This window comes from Panicum hallii, chromosome 8, assembly GCF_002211085.1.
Source record: "Panicum hallii strain FIL2 chromosome 8, PHallii_v3.1, whole genome shotgun sequence".
Taxonomy (NCBI): Eukaryota; Viridiplantae; Streptophyta; class Magnoliopsida; order Poales; family Poaceae; genus Panicum; species Panicum hallii.
Genome location: NC_038049.1, coordinates 41,748,713 through 41,770,129, shown reverse-complemented (window position 1 = coordinate 41,770,129; position 21,417 = coordinate 41,748,713). Strand labels below are relative to the sequence as shown.

The 21,417-nt window shown below is 45.7% G+C and overlaps 1 protein-coding gene, 1 non-coding gene and 2 pseudogenes across 4 annotated transcripts; 1 reads left to right on the top strand and 3 right to left on the bottom strand.

Annotated features, from left to right (window-relative positions):
- Window positions 1-19: 19 nt before the first annotated feature.
- On the bottom strand, window positions 20-2,305 carry LOC112902660 (E3 ubiquitin-protein ligase RING1-like). Of its 3 annotated transcripts, none has more exons than XM_025971809.1 (2): window positions 939-2,305; window positions 20-669 (listed from the first exon to the last, which is right to left on the bottom strand). In XM_025971809.1, exon 1 carries the CDS (start codon window positions 2,200-2,202, stop codon window positions 1,054-1,056), a length of 1,149 nt encoding a protein of 382 aa, XP_025827594.1. In that variant the 5' UTR covers window positions 2,203-2,305; the 3' UTR covers window positions 20-669; window positions 939-1,053. The 3 variants fall into 3 exon arrangements, with proteins under 3 accessions (XP_025827594.1, XP_025827595.1, XP_025827593.1); XM_025971810.1 differs by having other exon boundaries at window positions 20-662; XM_025971808.1 differs by having other exon boundaries at window positions 20-657.
- Window positions 2,306-4,215: 1,910 nt separating this feature from the next.
- Window positions 4,216-4,288, bottom strand: TRNAA-AGC. The gene has a single exon. It is a non-coding gene; the product is annotated as a tRNA-Ala (tRNA).
- A 241-nt stretch (window positions 4,289-4,529) lies between these two features.
- LOC112872335 lies at window positions 4,530-5,484 on the bottom strand (annotated as a pseudogene).
- Window positions 5,485-16,099: 10,615 nt separating this feature from the next.
- On the top strand, window positions 16,100-19,316 carry LOC112903281 (annotated as a pseudogene).
- The last annotated feature ends 2,101 nt before the right edge of the window (window positions 19,317-21,417 follow it).

The following is a 21,417-nucleotide window of genomic DNA, read 5'->3' as shown; positions in this document are numbered from 1 at the left end:
GTCACACAGAACAGCCTGCTTGAAAACAGACATCCCAAAAGGGTCAACATATGCACTGTGCATGACCTTATCCTAAACCTAAATGAATTGTGAGAGGTGCACCTAAATTCCTTTTAGGAAAAAAAAAGAAAAGCACTTCAAAACTTGAAGCTAATTGGTTTGATGCCCCTCACTCCATCCCAGAGAAGCTTCACCCACAGCCAACAGCAGAGACACACACTGCAACTTCCACATCTCACTTGATGACCCACAACGACCTGCAACAACCGTCCGGTCCAAACAATCGATGCACACTGCCTTCAGAGGTGACTGAGCTACGCCAACCCTGCCTACTTTAACCTCACACCATTAGCGTTGCAAACGGAAGCATCGTTTCAACGCGGTGTTAGTACCCTGACAGAGACATGGCCTGCCAGGGTAGTTGTGGTGGCTTGTCAGCTAGAGCTTCCTTGAGAACCCTGCTGGGCAGGCAAATCCAATAAGGCTTCACCAGGTGCATTCACAATGCTTGGGTTTCGTTTCCTTTTGGTGAACAGGGTTCGGAGAGCATCCAATTCATTCTGGATTAGAATTTGGAGCAGAACAATTCCCTGGTTGGCATGATCGACAAGCTATTCACCTGCTTCCATATTGTACACTTTTATCTTGATGTGGTGCCTGCACTTGAATCTTAAGATATGTGAGGCTGATGTTTGAAAAGAGAAACTAGAGATCAGTGAGCAAAATTTGAGCAGAATGTGTCTTCATCTCATTTAGACATTCAACAACAACAAACACAAGTGATCTCGCACATACTCCTACAAAACCTCTTTTTGCCAGGAATTCTTATGTACAATTTCTGACGATCCGCAGTGTATGCACAAACTCCGTTTATTTACTTGTTCCTGCATACTGATCGAGTGATCATACCGGGAACTAGGAAAAGGTGACATTTTTACCTTCCCCTGTGACACACAAAACTTCGCAAACCAACCCCAATTTCACCCCTCCAAGCTCCAAAGCTGCAACTTTTATCCGATCAGTTTGTCGTCGCCGTCGTCGGTGTCAACCGGTTCACTGTGCGATCTCACCGGAGCTGACGCCGGCGGCCGAGGGCCCGGACCTTGTCGGCAAGCGCTGGCAGCTCCCGGCGCCGAACGACGCCGACCTCCCTGCCCCGACGCGAGCCATCTCCAGCGAGTCTGAGAATTTCAGAAGCCTCATGATCTTGCCGAGCCCCGTCAAATCCTCCTCCCTCCCGCTGTTCGACGCCGGCGCCCGGAACGAGACGTCCGGCCACGCCCGCCGCGGCAGCGCCACCATGGACGCGGCCCGCCTGACGGCGCGGTCCGGCACGCCGCCGCGCTCGGCGTCCTCTGCCCGCCGAGGGGCACCGGTGGCTCCAAGATCTGGCTCCGGCTCACCGCCTGGAGTGGCCGTGGCCGCGGCCGCGCCCGGCGCGGTGTTGGCGGCCGCGGCGCCGGCGACCTGGACGGGAGCGCGGCAGAGCGGGCAGTTGACGTGGGCGCGGAGCCAGGTGTCGATGCACCCGCGGTGGAACGCGTGGCCGCACCGCGGCAGCAGGCGCAGCGTCTCGCCGTCCCGGAACTCCGCGAGGCACACCGCGCAGCTGCCGTCGCCGCCGTCGAGCGCGCCGGCGCCGCGCTTCTTGGCGTCGTAGACCACCGCGGCGATCGCCGCGATGGCGCGCTCGTCGAGCCCCTTGGTCCGTATGTACCACACGTGGTGCACCCCAGCGCCGTCGGCCTCCTCCTCCCCGTCGCCCGCCCCCTCCGCCACCGCGCCAGCCAGCACCTGGCCGCCCTCCTCCTCGTCCTGGTCCAGCCCCGGCGCCGCGTTCCGCGCCCGCCGCCGCCGCCGCCGCACGAGGCGGTGGACGAGCAGCGCGAGGAGGAGCACTGCGGAGACTGCGAGCAGGGACGCCGAGAGCGCGATGAGCGGCGTCGGCAGCCGGCTCGAGCTAAGGTGCACAGTGGCGGCAGGGGACGCCGGCGGCGGCGGCGGGCAGAGGCGGTAGAAGGCGCACGAGTCGGAGCAGTTATTGGCGCAGGCGAAAGGGTGCGGCAGGAAGGGAACGCCGCCGGGCGTCCCGTCCCGCTGAGGCAGCGGCCGCGGCGGCTTCGGCCTCGGCTCCGGCCCCGCCTTGGGCTTGGGCGGCTTCGGCCGAGGCAGCGGCTTCTCCTCCTCCTCCGGCGGCGGCATGGCTAATTGCCTCAACCGTGAGAGACGCTGGGCTGCGGTTGTGTCCAACTCGCGTGTGGATGTGGGATTTTAGCGTGGTGATGTGGTGGAAGGGTGACCTGTGAAAAGTGGCAGTGGTTCCAGTGTACAGCATTTTCTCATGAATTCTATAGAAACTTGTATTATTTCAAAAAAAAGTTAATTCAATTTGATGGTGATTGTGATGTTACTGAACTATGCATGATGGGTATGTGTGTGTTAGTGAGCAGTTTAAAAGGGAGGGTTTTGAAAAAGATCTCTCATGATGAATATCTTGCTTTGGACTCCAATTGGCAACGTAGTAGTCATCCTTGTTTATGAAACGCGATTTCTTTTGCATTACTCGTCTCGAAGGACATGCATGGTAACGTGTGGGTTAATAAAGTTTTCTAGAATATTTTTATGAAAGAAAAAGTGAAAATGTTTCTTTTAGCGCTGGAAGAAGAAGAAGAAGAAAAACTTTGAAGTCCTAAATGTTAAATGTCACGTGTGAAGCTTTGAACAATACCATCGTTGGAACAACCCGGTTGAGTCGTTGTCACAGAGCATGGGAAACTTCTCGAAAATATCTCACCTCTTCACCATTCAAATGCACTGTCCGCCCAGCGCCAAATGCAAATAGATCAGGGGTGACTTTGTTACGGTAATCCAGTACTAGGCAGAAAACAAAGGTAATTTTCTGTCAAGGTTGATTAGTAGGCATCGTCCTGCTACGGGACAAGGAAGATGCGGTTCGGTGATGGGTAGCTGTTGCCATTCATTACACACAGCCGCCGCGCGTACCCTGGCTGGCGGCCAGAGCTGAATTTTCACACGGGTCCTCCCATCTAGTATAAATTGTACAAACGGTCTTCTCATATAAATTTTAGTACATATTAGCACTCATACATGTTATTAAAATTTTTATATTTTAACACGTCTGGAGTGGGCCTTTCTGCGAAATAAGAGACGCCTCGGGTCGGGGTGGCTCGTGAGCAATTAACGCGTGGTCAGCGCAGTTGGTTGGGAGCGAGGAAGCAGCCGCCGAGCGGCGGGCGGCGTGGCGTCTCCGGCGGGCGGGCACGTGGACCCGCAGCAGGGCCCACACGCTGCCCGCTCGCCACGGTGGACGTGGTGAGTAATGCACGCTCGTACGCCGCGTGGCACGGTGGGGCCAGGAGTAGTAGTACTATAGTAGCCTAGTACAAATTTTGGCTTTCTTTTTGAAGCGGCCCTACAAACTTTGGCCTCGCTTCAAAATTTCTCCATGACATGCCTTATTAGGTTTAGGTGGCACATGCAACTAGCCGCTATATCATCGTACATATCCACTGTAGATAATAATATTTTAGAAAAAAATAAAATATTTTAAAAATATTGTTATCCCCGACTTTTTATTTTATTCTAAAATATTTTATTTTATTTTATTTTATTCTACTTTAACATTGTTATCTCCAGCAGACATATGCGGTGATACAGCAACTAGTCGTACATACGGACAGAAACTCCGAGCCGAGGCAACACCAGAACAGCTGAGAGAGAGAGTGTGTGTGTGTTCAAACAAAAAAGAAAGGAAGAGAGAAAACATGGAGATCAAAATTCAAACATATATGTCTGACTGTTCAATTGCGAGAGTACTAAACGGATACGACTATGAACTATCTGATGAGAAGAGACAAGAAAAGAAAAGGATTTGGTCGGTAGATACGTGCGGCGCGTATAAATTGACGCCCTGTTGAAAGCCACACCGGTGATGCGCTCCACGCGTTGAACAAGCCAAACTCCGGGAGCTACCACCATGTGAACTTGAATGTGTTATTAAAATTCGTGCGTACCATGAGGACGACCAGGTCGTAGCGGGCCAAAGATCGACCAAGCCTTTCTGCGGCGAGAGAGCGCTAAAGAGAGCCCACAAACATCAGATGGCAATGGGCCTGAAAAGGATACTAACGGGAGCCCATGGCGTCACATGGCAACGGGCCTGCAAAATTCAAATAAAAAAATTTCGAAAGAACATGGAGATGCGGGGTATCGATCCCCGTACCTCTCGCATGCTAAGCGAGCGCTCTACCATCTGAGCTACATCCCCTGAAGGCTGCATTGGATTAACATATTTAATACTTATCTAGTAAATAGGAGTGCAGTCTACCTAGAATCCGTATTACTATTAAGAGGTTCGGCAAGCACTAGGGTTTTCAGCTCAAAATGTGGAGGAAAGAAACGGAGTCCTGCAAAAGTTTTAGTTGCTAATAAGATCAAAATTGAGAACCAAACGGACTGTGCACACGTACTTAACCACAGCAACACGAACTCTGCCAAATTGAATTTGCCTAGTTATCGTCGTCACGCCGGCACACCCTGGCCTCCTCGTACACCCTGCCCGGCCGGCACAAGTACCCCTTGCTCGGCGCGCAGTGCGAGTCCCGGGAGCACACGCACAGCCCCTCCAGCGCGCACCCGTCCCTCACCACGCTCACGCCGCCGCCGCCGCCGCCGCCGATCCCCAGCACCGCGTCGCTCCACTCGCTGGAGAACAGCCCGTCGGGGTCGAACGCGCGCCTCACCGCCAGGAACGCCGCCACGCGCGCCGCGCCGTACCTGCCACCGGCGCCGCACTCGAAGGCGGCGTTCCGGTTCTTGCCCCAGTGCGGCAGGCCGCCGCGCCCGCGCAGCGCCATCTGCTCCACCTCCTCCAGCGCGGCCTCGTGCAGCCGCGGCGCCGCCGGGTCGCGGCTCCGGTAGTAGGTCAGGTCGAAGTCAACGCTGTCCTCCGGCTTGCCGAGGTGCGCCGACGAGGAGCGCACGTAGCGGACGAGGACGCCGTGGTACACCTCCAGGCCGCAGAGCGCGCCGGGGTCGAGGTCGCGGAGCCGCTGCACGTCGCGGACGAACGACGCGGCGCGGCGCAGCGGCGCGCTGATGGCGGACTGGAAGTGAAGGCGCCGCGCGGCCAGTAGGGCGCGTGCGGGAGCGCCAGCCCGGCCCCCGCCGCGGCGTCGATGAGGTCGCCCAGCGTGACGCCGGCCTCGACGGTGGCCTCCCTCCGGGCCACGTCGACGGCGACGACGCGGCTCAGCGAGGTGGTGCTGATGACGACGCCGGGAACGCGGCCGCCGCGGCTCGGCACGTGGACCGGTCCAGGAACCCGCCGTACGCGTTGGTCACGGTGCAGCCGCCGGACCCGGCGCACCGGACCACCGGCGGCGGGGCGCTGGCACCGGCGAGGTGGCGTTGCATCGCCATGGCGACGGTGATGATGGCCAGGAGGAGGCCGTGCGTGGGCATCGTTCGCCTATGTTTTGGGCCGTACGTGGCGCGTGTGCTTGCGTGCCCTGCTGCATGGGGGTGTCAGGTGTGCCATGCATCATGCAGGGCGTTGACTTATAATGCCATGCATGCAGTCTCGATATGGATCGACAGGTTTCTTTGCTACCATCTAAAATCATCATATTTTAGAGACGATCTAACTGTACTATGTTTTACATAGAGTTTGACAATAAGGCTAGTTATAAGAACAGTATGCTGCTATCGGTAATCCATATATGATAAAAGAAAAAAACGGTGAAGGAAAATAAGATTCTGATAAGCTAAACAACTTAACCAAAAAGAACAAGGTATAGCACAAAAACAACTTAAGATTCTGATAAGCTAAAGTGTTACATTAATTTGAAAAGGTAAGAAACGGTGAAGGAAAATAAATCCTGCACAAGGAAAAGGCTGGCTTGGGCCGGGCCGCAAGGGAAAAGAAAATAGAAAAAATAAAAAGGGTAAATGGGCCGGGCCCAATTAGAAAAAAAGAGAGAAAAAGAATTATATCCAAATGCATTTAAATTTGAATTTAAAATTTAAATTCAAATGGAAGACAAGCGATAAAACAATGCAATGGGGCATGAGATGTACAAAATCTATGATTCCTTATAATTTTTTTATAGTTTAGTAAATTACTATTAATTCACGATGAATGCTCTAAAATCAAAATGTTGGAATAAAAATCTTATGAATCCTAAAATAATTCTAACGAAATTTATTTAAGTTTCTAGATTAAAAATTAGGATGTTACGTATAACCATCCCAGCACCCAGTTCAGTCTCCTTGAACGGGTACCAGAGAGCTCTGCCAGCTTTTGCAGTATCCGTGGAGAAGACCCGTAGGCTTTCTGAAGGAGTGAGAAGGTTGCTGCAATAGGGAAGCTCAGCTCTGAACAGATATAACTATGGTAACTATGGTACGTGACTCGAAACGAAGTTTATCTCATTATATCTGTCGCTATGAGCAGGTATCCTATGTATTTTTGTTGATGGAAACTCAAGCTATGAACTATTTAAATGCATCGCGCTGTTTGCAACGGGATAAATCAATGCTTACGCCTGAGTTTTCAGTGTTTTTTTCCTAAAGAAAAAGGAACGGGAAGCATTGTTTCCTAAGTTGTTACAGTATCTACACTCGCGTGTAGCTACTCTCACCATCAATATACCATCGTGCGTATGTTCGCATACTTATTTATCACTTTGAGTATGTTTATATACTTATTCTAAGATATTCAAAGGGATATATAAAATTTTTTTAAAAACATCCCTATTTTTTAAATATATATTATAATACCTTAATACTAGTATATAAAATTGAGTATGTCCACATACTCTATGTATTGTCACATACCTAACGTATATACCATCACAGATGGTCTAGTATGATGCACCTTATATATACTTTTTATTGGGTTAGATACGTCCTACATCATGAGATACACATGTGGGAGTAACTACGAATATAGAATGATGTAGGGCGTATTTGACCCAATAAAAGGTACGTACGAGGTGTATGTGATCATACTAGACCATGTGTGATAGTATATATACGTTGGGTATGTGACCATAGATAGAGTATATATACACAATATGCTGTTTGTTGTTTCTGTTTGAGCAGTCATATGGCTAAATATCTGACGTATAGAAGTAAGGAGCAAAGTACAACTTAATATTTACTTGAAAGCCATTCTTTCATTCAGGGAATCCAACTATGGTAAATCGCCAATTGAAAAGCAACTTGACAAAAAGGAAAGCTCAAGTCGGCATGCTACAGAAAAGCAGAAACATGGTGCATGTCTACCACAAAAATCATTTTTATCTTTGTTACAGTGAAGACATATTTTTGTGTATTTTTCTACTGGGGGAACAATCTCTACCTATACCATGCACTACTTATTTCCTGAACAGAGAAATCCACGATGATGTTCTAGTTTTCAGACTCCCTGTTCCTGTCTGAAAGAATACCTTTCAGGCTTGCAACTGAGCTCTAGAGATATCTCTATTCAGATTAATGTTCAAAATAGCCCGCTATACCCTTTAGTGACTGGGTCCTCCAAAGGCTAAAAATGCTATAGCTGGCCATATCCTTATATAGCTCCATTTAGCGGTTTAGAAAAGTACATGTCAAACTCAGTGGATTATGCACATATAAACATTAACCTGGAATATTTTAGCATTAAACTGATAAAGTTATTAACAATGAGTTGTTGGCTTCTTAGCTGCTGCTCTTATACATCTATTTTGGGCCAATGTGTAGCAATATCGGGCCGGCCCGTGCTAATTTTTGGCCTAGGTCATGTTGCATTAGCGCTAAATGAATGGCCATTTAGCTGTTTTAGCTGGCTAATAGCTGCTATTAGTGGGAAATAGAGTTTAGCGCTAAACGGTGACTATCCTAGCCCCGAGCTTCCCAGACGCTATATCCGGCTATAGCAGGTTATTTTGAACCTTGATTCAGATAGGCATGGAAGTAAGTAAGGTATCCCATTTTATTACGGGTTGATTAGATAAATTATTTCGAGAACATGTTGCACGCATTCATTAAGAATAAAATAGAAATGGTTTACTTATTATGACATAGGAGTAAACTGAAAACCAAAACATAATAGCCATGTACCATATGCAGATAAAAAGATGTAATAGAAGCCACCTCGCCAGTTTCAAATATGTTGCAACTTACTTGCCTTGAATTTAAGTTTTCTAATATTAAATATGGACTCATAGAGAAGTCGTTCTGTAGGCTTTCTAGGGGAAAGAGAAGGCTTGTGTGCAATGGTGAAGCTCAACTGGGCTTGGAAGAGAAAAGAATAAATATGGTACGTAACTGGCACAAAAACTAATAAATCAATCCGCTAAAATTATACGTAATTTTTGTATTCTTTTTGTTCTGGAGGGCAATGTCTGGAAATGGTTCGAGAAGAGGTGATATTTAATTAGTTAGCCGGATTATTATAAAAAGTTGGTTCATTGGCTAACCTATTTGGGTCGGCTAGAGCAAATATTAGCTGGATAGTCCTAGTTGGAATGGATCCGAACATGTCAGGCAAAATAAAAAAAAGAGAGATTTTTTAAGATAATTAAAAAAATGAGAGAATTATTGCTTTTGTTAAAAAAATTATTATGGTTATGAATCATTCAAGTAAATATGGTTGTGGTTGTGGCCAATCATTGTATTTCAATCTTAGAGTAGTCCCGGTTCAAACATTATCAAATAGTTTCTTCTATAGTTGTAATGTCATGTGGTCATTACTAAATATATAATCTCTATTTACAATGGATGGCTTACTCAAAATACTTCCTCTGTCCTGTAATATAAGACATTCTAGCAATTTTAAGATAGATTAAAGGAGAGAATAAAAACGCATATACCCTCCAAGAGCTTTTTCTTTACCACCATAATTAAAGTTATTTCTAAGATTAAGTAGGGAAGGAAGTAATAGAAAAGGTAAATATACAACTAAGAACCGATTCCCTTTAATACTTAGCCAAAGGTCCTAGAATACCTTATATTGAAGGACAAATTTTGAATCCTTCAATACCTTATATTTTATAGGACGGATGGAGTAATTGTCCATCAAATCCGCTCTCGTCTCTCCATTCCTCTCCCTTTCCCCTTCCTTAATTGTCACCATTTTAATTTCCTTATATTGCGTCATAATTAATACTGTAAAAACAATCCTACTCATTTTATTGGGATTGCCCTTAAGTCTTGTTTCCTCACAAGGTCCATTGGAAGTGGAACTCTGGAGAAGAAATAGGACCAACATTTTTCGTGACACTATTTTGCATTTTCTTTTAATTGGAGTGTTTCCCTTCTAGAGTCCCGGCACACTGTCAGGTAGAGGTCGATCTCTAGAGCAGTGTTTGCAAAAATAAATTAATCGACTATGACCAAGACACAGAAACTCAAGTCATAAAAAGTTCTCAAAAGATAATGATGGATATTTTTCTGGTGCTTGTTTTCACTAGTGGAATATGGTTGGATGACTAGGCTACTGCTAGTGGAAATTCTATGGAGAGGCGAGCCGAGAGCAGGGCCGTCCACTCCCGGGCATCAATCCACATTTGCGCTATTCCTTGGCTGTTTTGAATTATGCTTCAATCCTGCAATTATTACTACCTACGTTTCAGGTTTAAATTGTGTCAATCTTCATCTTACAACTGGTTTTCAGGTTGTGTTTGAGAGACCCAGCAGACAAAAGAGGTGCCTTTTTTTTTTGGTTCAGTTGGCGCTGCTTGGTCGTGATGCTTGACTGCTTGGAGAGTTGGATGAGACATTATCCATTTGTAATGAATTTATTATTAGATGTTTTTGCTGCACAGATTTTTGTAGTGCCACTGTTCGCATGCCTGATCCATTGGCTTAATTGCAGTTAAAAATAACAACTGATTTGCCGTGACAAGCCCAAATGCATACATATTGTAGTAGCACAGGAGACACAGAAAACAACTCAATTCTTGCATTATTACATCACGGCAAAGTCTTACATGCAAATCCTCAAGATATAGTGAAAGAACACGAACACAAACACAAACACAAACACAAACACAAACAATACTACACTTGAGTCTGTCCTGTGTGGAACAGTAGAACTTCCATACGAATTGGAAGAAACACCTGAACTCCACATCAGAACTTTCAACAGACATAAATTGTAAATAAACTTGCAAACAATGCAAATGCCCCATCACATAGAGGAACCAATACACTGTGACAGTCTTACATTCGTGGAGTTGTAATACAGCAATGATGGGTATATATCATCTGACATGAGATGGCAGATACACGCAACCAGCAGAAATGCACAGGAGGCAAGGAGAGACATTCCATCCTGCAGTATGGATTGGCAGGCTGCTATTGAGGACGCTGCAGCGATGAGATGATCATTCTTGGTGCAATGAGTATATATGAAAACTGTCATGGAACCGGTGTTGACTGCAGGCAGAGTTTCAAGCCATGAGTCATGATTACCTTATCTTTTGAACTGGGCATCGCTTTGCCTCAACTTTCTGCTTCAGTAATCTCAGTATCAACCATTGTTGTAGTCTTCTGATCAACAGTTTCAACATCACCTTCGGCACCAGCATCGGGTCCACTTGGAGCTCCGGTTGTATTATTTGTCTCCTCATCAACTGCCTGAGCATCATCTTGTTCAATGCCATTGATGAAAAGGCTGATCATCTGGGTACTGTTGCGGCGCATAGCAACTTCTTTTCTCACTGCCTCCACAGTCATCTTGACACTGGAGCTGTTGGCATACCTCACATTGTACCACAGGGCAACCTGAAGGAACACTAATTGGGCTCGTTGGGCTAGCACAGAAGTCCAGTTGAAGATATGTGAGCTTAGGCATCGCTTCTGATTCAAAGGTGAGCCATGGCACTGGGCAGTCGATGGAGAACCTCTGAAGCTCATGGAACCCTTCATTTCCAATCGCTATAGCTTCTCTGGGAATGAAGTCCAAGCCTAGTATTAGGCATTTCAGTTTAGGTAAGTCTCTGAGTATCTCCAGATCACGAGCCCCTTGTTTGCAGACAATAATTTGCATGAAAGATAGATACTTCAGCCCATGGAACCATTGGGGAACACCTGCGAATCTTCCTAGTGTCACCTTGAATTTGTCAAAGAACCCAGGCATATCAGAAAGGGAGCCCAGGAACTCCATGAAGCAGCCGAGTCCACAGTGAATGGTCAGAGACTTAAGCCGGCTCCACCTTTTGATGGATGATAGTAATGCATCACAGTAGTCTCTGTCGGAGGATTGGTGAAAGGACCATGTTATTGCAAGCACCTCCAGACAGTGTAGATGATCACCGAGAGCCTTGACGAAGCTTGCAGGCTGTTCGCTTAAATCGACAGTGGCTAGTGTGCGTAGGCTCGAGAAACGCCGTATGTCATGTGCAGTCTAGTTGATGTTTTAGCGGAATTAATCATTCCTTCACCACCAAGGAGAAGTTCAACCAGACTGTTCTGCAGCTCCAGAAATTGCTTCGGCAGTGTCAGCTGCCATATCGGTGTGCCTTAGGTCCAGTCTGCGCAATTTTGTTCCCTCAAACACCCCGAGTTACCTGTGTGTAGCTTGCATCCAATATCAGTCGACCGGTTGAACCAATGGTCCCAGAATATAGCGGGTCGGTGTATCGGTAGTTGAAACAATGATAAGTATAGAAGAACCCAGTTGCACCAGTTGAACCGACACTATAAGATTGGAGGCGTAGGTGCAATAAGAAGATGATATGATAATAAAATGAAGAAATGACTGAGGGAATAATAAACCAAGAAGAATAGAAAAGAACGTTCTTGGAATCTTGCTACTTTTCTGGTGCTGGATTTGGAAGCACTACTACAAACAGGCATATCACCGCCGGTTGGTAAACCCCATCACCACCGGTTTGGATCCTTGTTGGATTTAAGTCGGCGGTGATGGGTCGGTCTAGAACCGGCGGCGATGCCCTTTTTAGAAATAAAAAATAAAAAACCGGCTCCCATGCGCCGTGCTGCTCCTTCTTGCCACCACCTGCCTCAGCCATGCGCCACGGCCCCGCGCTACTCCCGGCCCCGCTGCTCCTTGCCGCCGCCATGCGCCACAGTTCCGCGCCAAGACATGCTGCTCCTTGCCGCCGTCGTACGTCGCGGCCACGCGCTGCTGCCGAGCACCGTAGCTCCACGTGGCCCCGCGCCTTGGCCACGCGGTTCTCCTTGCCGCCACCGCTGTGCGTCGTAGCCCCGTGTAGAGCCGCGATGCTCCTTGTCGCTGTCGTGCGCCGTGGCCCCGCGCCATCACAGATTTGCACGTGCTGCTCCGTGCCGCCGGTGCCGCCGTGCAGTTCCTGCGGCCTCTACGTCAGGTGAGGGCAAGGGGAGAGGGGGAGGGGGAGGGGAGGCGGCGGGAAGGGAGAGGCGGTGTGGGAGGTGGTGGTGGCGGGGGAAGGGAGGGCCGGCGGCATGGGAGGTGGCCACAGGGAAGGGAATTGGCGGCGGGAAAGGGAGGGGTGCGCGTGGGAGTTTGCGGTGTGGGAGGAGGGGAGACGGGGGAGAGAGAAGGACTGGAAAAAATAATAAGAGGGAGAGGAGAGAGAGAGAGAGGGGGGGGGGAAATAATAATACGAACCAACGGTGATGCTCGTCGAATCTATCACCGCCGAATCATAATACGAACCAGCGGTTGGGTATCACCGCACGAACCAGCGGTTGGGTATCACCGCCGGTTTCAAAGAGATCCGCGCGGTGATAGTCATCACCGCCGGTTCGATTTGAACCGGCGGTGATGAGGCATTTGCGATGGACTGTTTTGTAGTAGTGAAGGGGAGAAATGGCAGAACCTATATTTGAGGTAAAATTGTATAAACCCCCTTCCACAAGTCACTTAAGACATTTTGTTGCAAATGCCCACTCCATATTTAGTTTTGTTGCAAACGCCTTGCCCCCTCCCCCCCCCCCCCCCCCACCCCATCCCTAGCGTGCACATGCTTAAGCAATTCAACATGTTTCCATCAAATACGAATCAATGTGGCCTTTACCGAGATTAGATATTTCTAGAAGTATAGACATCACACTTTTTATAGATTCCACAAATAAAAGTGCTAATTAAACCTTAAAACATTATTGCACTGAGTTTCGCTATTTGCACAAAAAAAAAACAATGCAACATGATGAACAAGTCTAATGCAAACACTTGGACAAACTGGACTCAGCTATCTGGCCTGTGGTGGCTCTACCTCAATGAAAGTGGGTTGATTAAGTTAAGCATATACGCACCGGGGATTTTTGCAACAAAATTGAGTAGGGTGAGAATTTGCAACAAAATGACTTAGGAAAATGTCAAACTTCAAGTGACTTATAGGGGTGTTTATGCAATATTATCTTCCTTTTACCACACCTTCTGAACTAAATGCGCTAGAAATCTTGGAGCAATTTGAAGCGAAGCTCAAGTGACACAACATTTAGGAATCCAGGGTCAGTTAAGGTTTCAGGTTTGGAGAGGGCCATCTCCATGGATTCCGAGTTTCTGGGAGATAGGATAGCCGGTGGAGGATCGGAGGAAGCGGGTTGTGGGTGGAGCGGAGGCGGGGCGCCGCCAGCCACAGCCAACCAGTGACATTTTGGTGTGCGGAGGAGTTGACAAGGTAACGGAAAAATAAAATATTTAAGATTTGAAGGGAGTGCGTACTCGGTGGCGGGGACATAGATAGGGGAGGCTGCACGATAGCGGGCAACAGGAACAAGCGCTGCTTCGTCTGAACTACAGAACGAGGGTATGCGGAGAAGATGATCGGGAGAAAGAAGATGCATGGGAGCCATCCAATTTAATATCAACGGTCGTCTGAAAAAACTAAGAAAACAAGCGTTTATGTAGTTTAGAACTTCTCTTATCTATTACCTTAATATAATAGTGTTAAAAGAAACCACTATGTTCGCTGAGAGAATCTAAAAAATTACCACATTAATCAGAAAAAAGAAAAATGTACACCGTCGGATTCTATGAAGATCTACAGTCCAAACTAAGACAAAGAGTCCATACCGAATACGACCAATAAATATATAATTTTAAAATTCAAAAATAAAAAGTTCATATCCAATACAACAACATGCAAGAGACTAGAAATTATGTAAATATTATTTCACGTTGATAAGGAGAGAAGAAGCCTGCAATTATATAAATATTATTTTCTAATTAGATTACTTTGCATCTTGAGGAGAGATAGGCCTAGATATGATCAGCTATTATTTTCTTTTATCCTTATCCCCCGATATTACCTTGGTAGGCTTCAATAATGCCACGTGTATTGCAAGCAAATACATAGAAACAACTAGAAAATTGAGGATCGAAGGAGCTGGGAAATCCCAAAACAGTGTTCAGTACAAAGTCAAGACCGATAGTTGGGGAGGAGGTGGCGATAGGTTCTTTCATCATATCATAATCTAGCCATGGCTGACGTGAGTCATACACAACATGAATTATTTGCGCAACAGAGCAAATCGATGACCTACCAAGCGAGCTTGCCACAGACACAATTTAGAGTGGAAACAATTGATTGATTGGCATAAGAGAGCAAGGTGCAAGTTAAGACAGAGCAGAATTTTGAGATTGACCAAGGGAAAAAATATTGTGACCGCCATGTAGAGGCACAACCTAATAAGAACATATGGCCTGGAGAACAACTAGGATCAAAAAGAAAAGAGAGAAAAATGATTGCATGGTGTGGCTATGGTAGAGTTGTGATGTGATTCTACTCTAGCAGATGATGAAAGAGTGTCCCATGCCAAGAGGGTCAAATTACAAGAGGTTGATGACCATGGAGAAAAACAATGCATTGGCCGTGAAGAAGTGCAGCTGGAATACAGCAACATTCGGAGAAGACCTGCACGATCAAAAGATACAAGATTAGAGTGACAAGGGCTGAGAGATCTAGAAAGCGATTAGAGAGTGCTCGATTTTGAGAGCACAATGATTATGAATGTAAGGGAATGAGGGCATAATAAGGATAAATTGTATTGTGCAGTCATTTCGAAATCGAGATGTTATCCAAACTTTTAGTCTAGAGGTCGAGTATCACCCTGATACAGCCTAGCACCGTTATTGCCGCCGAGGCTTGGCAATCACCACTAGCGATGATTATGAAGCGCCGAGATGGCGATGTCTCACCGTTAATAAGCATTGTTATCCGTGGATGCCTGACTGTCCGAGGGCCAGAAAAAATTTAGGAGAGAAGAATGACAATATAGTCATGGCATATTAGCGATGTGATCTAAACAATCAATTTAAAATCAATGTTTAGCATGCATGCCCATCCATAGCAAGATGCATATCATATCGGACGAGAGGGGAGGATGCACATCCTCAATGATTGCAGCATAGTGGGCAAAATTCCTGCAAGCAACAGAGCCATGAGAGAGGCGATAGGAGCACATAGCATATTTAGGACTGCTCCACTCCATACTTTCAACTCCACTGAAAAATACTCTATGGTGGAGTAGTTGCACGAAACACTCTTTTACCTGCTCTGCAAAATCCAATAAAATGTACCAAGTTAAGTCTCCATCTCCAAAGTTTGGTAGAGTTAGGGTATTTGGACCTTAAAAACGTGAAGTGGCTACAAAAGAGTTTTTTTACAAGCACAACAATTAATTTATTGATGCTGGCGCATGATTCTTGGTGCAAAATTTAAAGGTGCATCAGCTGTGAGACAAAGAGAAATGGCATGGAGATGTAGCAATTGGAAATCGGAGAACAAGGAAAAGAAAAGGAGATATTTGCATACGATGAACACTAACGAGGATGCATCTCATGATGGTTTCAATTCAAATTCAAAAATAAATTTTGATTATTATGTATGATAGACACTCACCTAGATCTTCTTTCAGAAGTCCAAGGATAATCTATCACCGGCTATAAAAAAAATCAAAAATATACATTATCGGCCAAAAGTTTAAAAATTGTATTTATGTTAAAAAATTATTGTGAAATAAAATCTCAGTTTTTAGAATAAAAGATGCTAGCTACCCATGCTATTTGTGCTGGCCACCTTGCTAGTTTTATTTTATTTTACTGTATTGTTGTCACCAACTACTTTCTGGTTCCCGTGACTAATAATACATCTTCTCCTTAATGAATAGGCAGCACACTTGCGTTGCGTTATTAGCTAGAAAAATGATACAGCATGCATGCGTCCAGGCCTGAACTGTCCTTTGACCAGACTCGTCATATTAGTTGCATCGAAGGAGCAAAAAGCTTAGTGCACACCCTACACAACCACATCCATTACATATATCTTGTCTCGACGGGAGACGGCGATAGAGCGGGGCGACGATGGACCTCGTCGTCGGCGCCTCGAACGACGCCGTGAAATCCCTGGTGAACAAGCTTGGGAGCCTCCTCGCGCAAGAGTACACCTTGATCCGGGGCGCCCGCGATGACATCCAGTACGTCACCGACGAGCTGGCCAGCATGCAGGCCTTCCTCAACCGGCTGAAGCGGGCGCAAGGCAACCACGACGAGAAGCGCCTGGACTGGATGAAGCAGGTGAGTGAGGTGTCCTACGACATCGAGGACTGCGCCGACGACGTCGATCACCGCCTCAGCGGCGAGCCCCGTGGAAGCGGGATACTGGTGTACCTCCGCAAGAAGTGGTACCTGGTGACCACGCTGTAAGCTCGCCACTGCATCGCCACCGAGATCGGCAACCTCAAGACTCGGGCGCAGCATGTCAGCGAGCGGCGAATGAGGTACGGGGTGAAGGAACTGGAGAACAACGATGGCGGCCCTGCCGGAGCAATCGCTCCCCGAGACATCATAGCACCTCCTCCCCAGCTCATTGGCACAACTGAGCCTGTGGAGTTGGAGGACGCCAAGGAGGAGCTCGAGCCATGGATTACTGAGGAGGGCCTGCAGAGATTCCTTGCGATTGTTGGGTTTCGTGGCCTTGGCAAAACCACGCTCGCCATGGAGCTGTACCGTGAGTTTGGAGAAAAATTCGAATGCAGAGCATTTGTGCTCGCATCGCAGAAGTTCCATCTCCCAACGGTTCTGAGAAGCAGTCTAGTGCTTCCAAGAATGACCTTGTCGGGATCGAGAATTGGAGCGAAGAGGACCTAAAAAAGAAGCTCGCGGATCAGCTAAAAAAGAAGAGGTGTGCTTCTCTTGACTTTGCTAATTTCTATCGCATCTTTCTTTTATTTGGCACAATTCTATAATTCCAATTAGTTAGTACTTTGCATGATGTTACTCTTACTGTGCTTTTCAATAATATTTACTCTAATTGGTACTCACTAAGTTCTATAAATTGCTTGAAATAGGTACCTTATTTTGATAGATGACATATGGTCTGTATTTGCATGGGAAAATATTAGAGATTCTTTTAACAAGAAGAATGAGAAGGGTGGCACCATTGTGGTGACAACACGGTTCAAATCTGTATCAGAAGCTTGCCGCCGTCATCAAGGTCATGTCTACGAGCACCAGCCCCTTCATGATGGATATTCCTACAGCCTATTTCTTGAAAAAATCTCCAGTGCTGCTTCTGACCTTTGTCCTGCTAGACCTATCAATGGTGGGGTTGTCAAGAAGGCTTGCAGAGGTCTGCCCTTAGCGATAGTAGTGTTGGCAGGTCTAATGGCAAGTAAAATGAAATCACAGTCTAAAATAAACTTGGATGATCATTTGGCTCAAGTGGGCGAGGATTTAAGTAAATTGTTGGGGAATAATCTCCCCACCACATACTGAGCCACTGCTACGACCATTTACCGCCAGATCTGAAGACCTGCTTGTTGTACATGAGCATGTTTCCCAAGGGTTGCCAAATCAGCAGGAAGCGTCTGATCAGAAGATGGATAGCTGAAGGGTTCATCTCTGATAAACATGGGAAGACTGTCCAGGAAAGTGCCGAAGATTGTTTAAATGAACTCATTAGCAGCAACCTGATCCGAGCAGTCAACGACAGCAGCAATGGCAAGGTGAAGAGCTGCCAGATTCATGACATGGTTCTCGAGTACATCGTTTCCAAGTCAAGTGATGAAAATTTCATCACTGTGGTTGGCGGTCACTATTTCGAAGCTACAAGGTGCGCCGCCTGTCCGTCCAAAAGAGTGATGGGAAAGAGAAGGAAAAGGTGGAGAGGATGAAGTTGTCTCACTTCCGATCCTTAACGGCACTAGGAAGTTTGAGAGCGCTTCACTCTACTTTGCATAAGTTTCAGATAATGCAGGTGCTGGATCTTGAAGGTTGCAAGGATTTGTCCTTCAAGCAACTAACGAAAATATGCAAAATGCATCAGCTCAAGTACCTGAGCCTGCGCCAGACGGACGTCAAGGAGATCCCATCGAAAATTGGCAGGCTGGAATCTCTGGAAGTACTTGACATAAGGGAGATGAGCATCATAAAGTTGCCTGAGTCTGTTGATAAGCTTCAGAAAATGGAGCATTTACTTGCTAGCAACAAGAACAAGCGGCATGCACTGAAATTAACTGAAGGAATCACAAAGATGATGGCTTTACAGACATTATCTGGGGTTCAGATCTGCATTGGCTTTTCTATGGAACTGCTTAGAGCCTTGCAAAACCTTACCAACCTGAAGAAATTCACCATCTACAAGGTCGGCTGCACAACCGACAACTACGAGGTACTGTTGCCTGCCATTGAGCATCTGAGCAGTTGCTCCCTCAAGTATCTTGCAATTGACGATGATTTCACGGGATTTCTTGACACCTCACTGAATGCTTCACAAGCCCCACCGGAGCACCTGCACACCCTCGGCCTCTCTGGCAAGTTGTCTCAAGTGCCCAAGTGGATTGTCAGTCTGCACAACCTTGAGAAGCTAACCTTGTCGTTAACTTCACTCACTACGGATACTCTGCTAGTTCTTGCTGAAGCTGAACTGCCCGAGCTGTTTTCTCTCATTTTCTCACTCGACTCAACCAAGAGGGATGCAAGCGTCCTCAAGATCCTGCACGATAATACACTTAAGTCTGGTGGGATGATCTTTGTGCCATCTGGGGGATTCACAAATCTTAAACTGCTATGCTTTGCGGCACCTGTGCTTCCACCTCTGAGCTTCCTGGAAGGGGCAATGCCGGGGCTTCAGAGGATTGAACTGAGGTTCAGAATGGTGGAGGGTGTTTACGGACTTGAAAACCTTGAAAGTCTTCAGCAGGTGCATCTGACTATCAGCAGTCAGGCGCCTGAAGATGCCAGGACAAAGGCGTCACAGTTCAAGAAATTAGCGAGCAAGATTCATCGTAAGCCTGCCCCCAGTGTGGTTCTCGATGAGTACAACGAGTCATCAGAACAGAAGTAGATTATTTAGTCATAATGCCCCTAATTCCACTTAGCTTGCCATCGCTGTGTTGTACTTGTAATACGTTACTACATTGGTGGTGCATTTCTTGTACAATTTTATTTCTGAACGATTACCAATTATCAAGGTTACTTTTTTTCTGGAGCTTCATGTGGTCAATACAATGAGCATTAGACACTGTAGTTGAAACGACAAATTGGACTATGGTCTATGAGCTTGTGGTAGTGTTATTTATGTTTCTTGCATTGTGTCAACATATATTCTAACATTTTGTTTCAGATATTAGGGACTGTTTCTTGGCCAACAATTAGATTAATTGTCTATCTATGAAGAAGTTATCACCGGGCAAAATACAATTTTTGCTAAGTCTCAGGTATACAGGCAGTTTAGACCAAAGGTGGGGGAGCTGTTTTATTGACAAAATATATAACCAGGATAAGAGCTTCAAAGTATTGTTGGTATGTTAAAGGCGATGCGCTACCGGAGGAGAAGGGTGTTTTCGAGTCCATGTAAGGTGAAGAAAATAATTTGCCTTTTGGAATTGGAAATAGAAAAAATTACATGCAAGGAAAATTGTGTCGTATTCTATGGAGAGTGTGCAATCTTATTATTGCCCTCAATATCGACTCTCTAGATACAAGATGACTGGATATGCATAAAAGATGGTCGCGATGGAAAGATGGTGTGGTACAAAAAAGGATGCCTAATAAAGAGTATACAAACATTGTGTTTGCTATTTGCACAAATTGCATGAATTTATTGGGTAATATGAATACCTCACATTGCTCCTGGCATGTTCAATTATTGTCAATCTATAATTTTCTACCTGTCTCAATCTATGGTTGTCTAATTTTTCCAGTTAATACCATTTTGCCATATCTACAAGCAGACTAAATAAGTGCAGTACAATTTAATTCTATTTGCATTTCGTACAAGTGCTGCAACATATTTGCACGACTAGAAGGTCCAAGGATCTAGATCAGTTTACTGTTGGTAGCTTACTTATTGATCAAATAGTAAAGTTAACTGGTTTTATCGAACACGGCGGGACGATGTAGAGATGAAGGGGGCGTCCAGATCCCTCGCCAACTCACCTTGTCTAGTCTCGCTGCTAGCCAAACGGGGGGTACTGGGGCCCCCTGGTCAATGAAATTTCTTTGAGATATGGTATATTAACATAGTTATCCATATGCAGATTAGCTCGTTAGCACTAATTGGCCCCTCCTTCCATATACCTCACGTTCCGCCACTGTGGACAAAGCTAGCCAACTCGGAAATGAGGCAGCTAGGAAAAGTTCCAAAGGCCACGACTTCACTCGGCTAGGCTAGGTAAGCGCTAGCAAAGGGACCAGACACACCCGAAGTATTTCTTTTTTTGAAAAATCTACGGTTCAAGGTATTAAACTATTGATGCATGTGCAAATGGTATAAATTAATTTTAGAAAAAACTCAAAATTACTCCGCTCAAGTATGCCCAAGATCCAGATAACTCTCTTAACTATCTCTTGGTTCAATTTGGCCCCTAAACTATATCAATTGATTCAATTTACCTCCTAATACAATTTGTCTTTTTTATTCCTTCACATACAAATGGAATCTTAATTTAAGATTTTGCAGGGTTGTAGTGGGCATCACAACATACTCCCTCTGTCCCATAATATAGCCACTTATAGACACATTAAGAATGGTGAGTAAAAGACTATATTACCCTTCTTAGTTACCATGCACTAATCAAGAGAATAATTATATCTTTTCTATTTGGCTTGCATGCAGATCTGCATGCTATAATTAATTTGCATGCAAGGAGGGACATTTTAGACCTCTCGTACCAAAAAAACCCATTTGGAAACTTAAAAGTAGTTATATTATGAGACAAAATTTGAATGCTAGAAGTAACTATATTTTGAGATGGAGGGAGTATGTTAATAAAATATATCATGAATTTTTCATCACTGTTTTTTCTATAATTTTGTATCACAAGAGTTAATTTATTATTAAATATAATACCCTATCAAAATAATAATAATAAATTCTTGACATATTTTTTAAAAATATGTTATGATGTCCGCTATTATCATGCATAATTTTAACTCAAGGCTTCGCTTGTGCAATTGTT